This window comes from Pteropus vampyrus, unplaced genomic scaffold (genome assembly GCF_000151845.1).
Source record: "Pteropus vampyrus isolate Shadow unplaced genomic scaffold, Pvam_2.0 Scaffold256, whole genome shotgun sequence".
In the NCBI taxonomy this organism is placed as follows: domain Eukaryota; kingdom Metazoa; phylum Chordata; class Mammalia; order Chiroptera; family Pteropodidae; genus Pteropus; species Pteropus vampyrus.
This window is the reverse complement of record NW_011889037.1, coordinates 615,699-616,874: the sequence shown is the minus strand read 5'-3', so window position 1 is coordinate 616,874 and position 1,176 is coordinate 615,699. Positions and strand designations below refer to the sequence as shown.

Below are 1,176 nucleotides of genomic sequence, written 5' to 3'. Positions count from 1 at the left end.
CCCCGCCCCGCCCCGCCCGCACCAGAGCCGATCTTGATGAGGCCGTTGTGCTGTATGAAGATAGTGTCACTCGTCAGGTTCCCGTGGATGATGGGGGGACTGCAGGCGTGCAGAAAGCTGCAGGCGAGGAGAAGGGAGCAGGCGGAGCAGGGTCAGGGGACGCTAGGGATGCGGGGGCGCGGCGGGGCGGGCGCGCGGGCAGGCACTCACCTGAGCGCGGACAGGATCTGCGTGCACCAGCGCTTCCAGGCCTGGCGGCGGACGCACTCCGTCGGACCGGCGGGAAGAGGCGGCTGGGCCTGCGGTGCCAACACCGCGTCCCCTCCCGGGACCAACCCCGTTCCTGTCCCCGAAGCCACCCTGCGCCCCGCACCACCTCCGTCCCAGATGACGCCCGACCCCGACCTGTCCTCCACGCAGCCCCAGCCCACTCCCCATACCCGGGCGTTCATGGCCTTGTGGTTCTTCTTGGTCTTTTTGAGGAACTGCTTGAGGCTGCCCGAGGACACGTACTCTGTGATGAAGATGACCTGCGGGGCAGGCGGGCTCGCGGGCTCCGCCAGCTGGGGTGGGTGCCCACGGCTGCCCCGCCCGCTGGTGCCCCGCCCGCCCCTGCCGGGCCCGTGGCTCACCCGCGCGCGAGTCTCCGAGGCATCGAGCCAGTACTTGTGCAGCTTGACGATGTTGGGGTGGTCGAGCAATGCCAGCTGCTCAAACATGGTCTGGATCGTCTCCTGGAAGGGGGGCGGCGGTCACGGGGCGGTCACAGGAGAGGGCCGGGGGTCGCAGCGGGCCTCACCTCGTGGGCCGAGAAGGCCTTCCTGTCGCCAAAGTGCAGCTCGTTCCACACCACCTCCACGCCCTCCTCCGTGTCCATGGCAAGGAAGGTGCTCTGGACCCCGGGCATGTTCCCCTGGTTAACCTGGCGGTGAGGTTGGGGGAGACGCGTGTGCTGGTGTGTGTCAGGGGGACAGTGGGGGCTTGGTCTCGGCCCACGCCCTTCCCACAGCCGCTTTGGGGAAAGTTGCGAGCATCCAGGGCGGGGCTGAGGGTGTTCAGAGCAGGATTCAGGGGCGGAGGATGTTTCCCGAGCGGGTGGGGGGACTGCTGGCTGGTCCCCAGAGGGGCGGGGAAGTGGTCCGGGGAGCAGATTGCCCTTAGGGGATCGGAGGTTTT

General features: G+C 68.6%; 1 protein-coding gene across 1 annotated transcript in view; it reads right to left on the bottom strand.

The window, feature by feature from the left end:
- NRBP2 (nuclear receptor binding protein 2) overlaps positions 1-1,170 on the bottom strand; it is a 5,213-nt gene extending 4,043 nt beyond the window's left edge. The window contains exons 1-4 of the mRNA XM_023520286.1: positions 800-1,170; positions 441-734; positions 211-251; positions 7-117 (exon numbers count right to left, since the gene is read on the bottom strand). Coding sequence (XP_023376054.1) covers positions 7-117; positions 211-251; positions 441-734; positions 800-907 — 554 coding nt within the window. The 5' untranslated portion in view covers positions 908-1,170. The remainder of the gene's footprint in view (positions 1-6; positions 118-210; positions 252-440; positions 735-799) is intronic.
- Between the last annotated feature and the right edge of the window lie 6 nt (positions 1,171-1,176).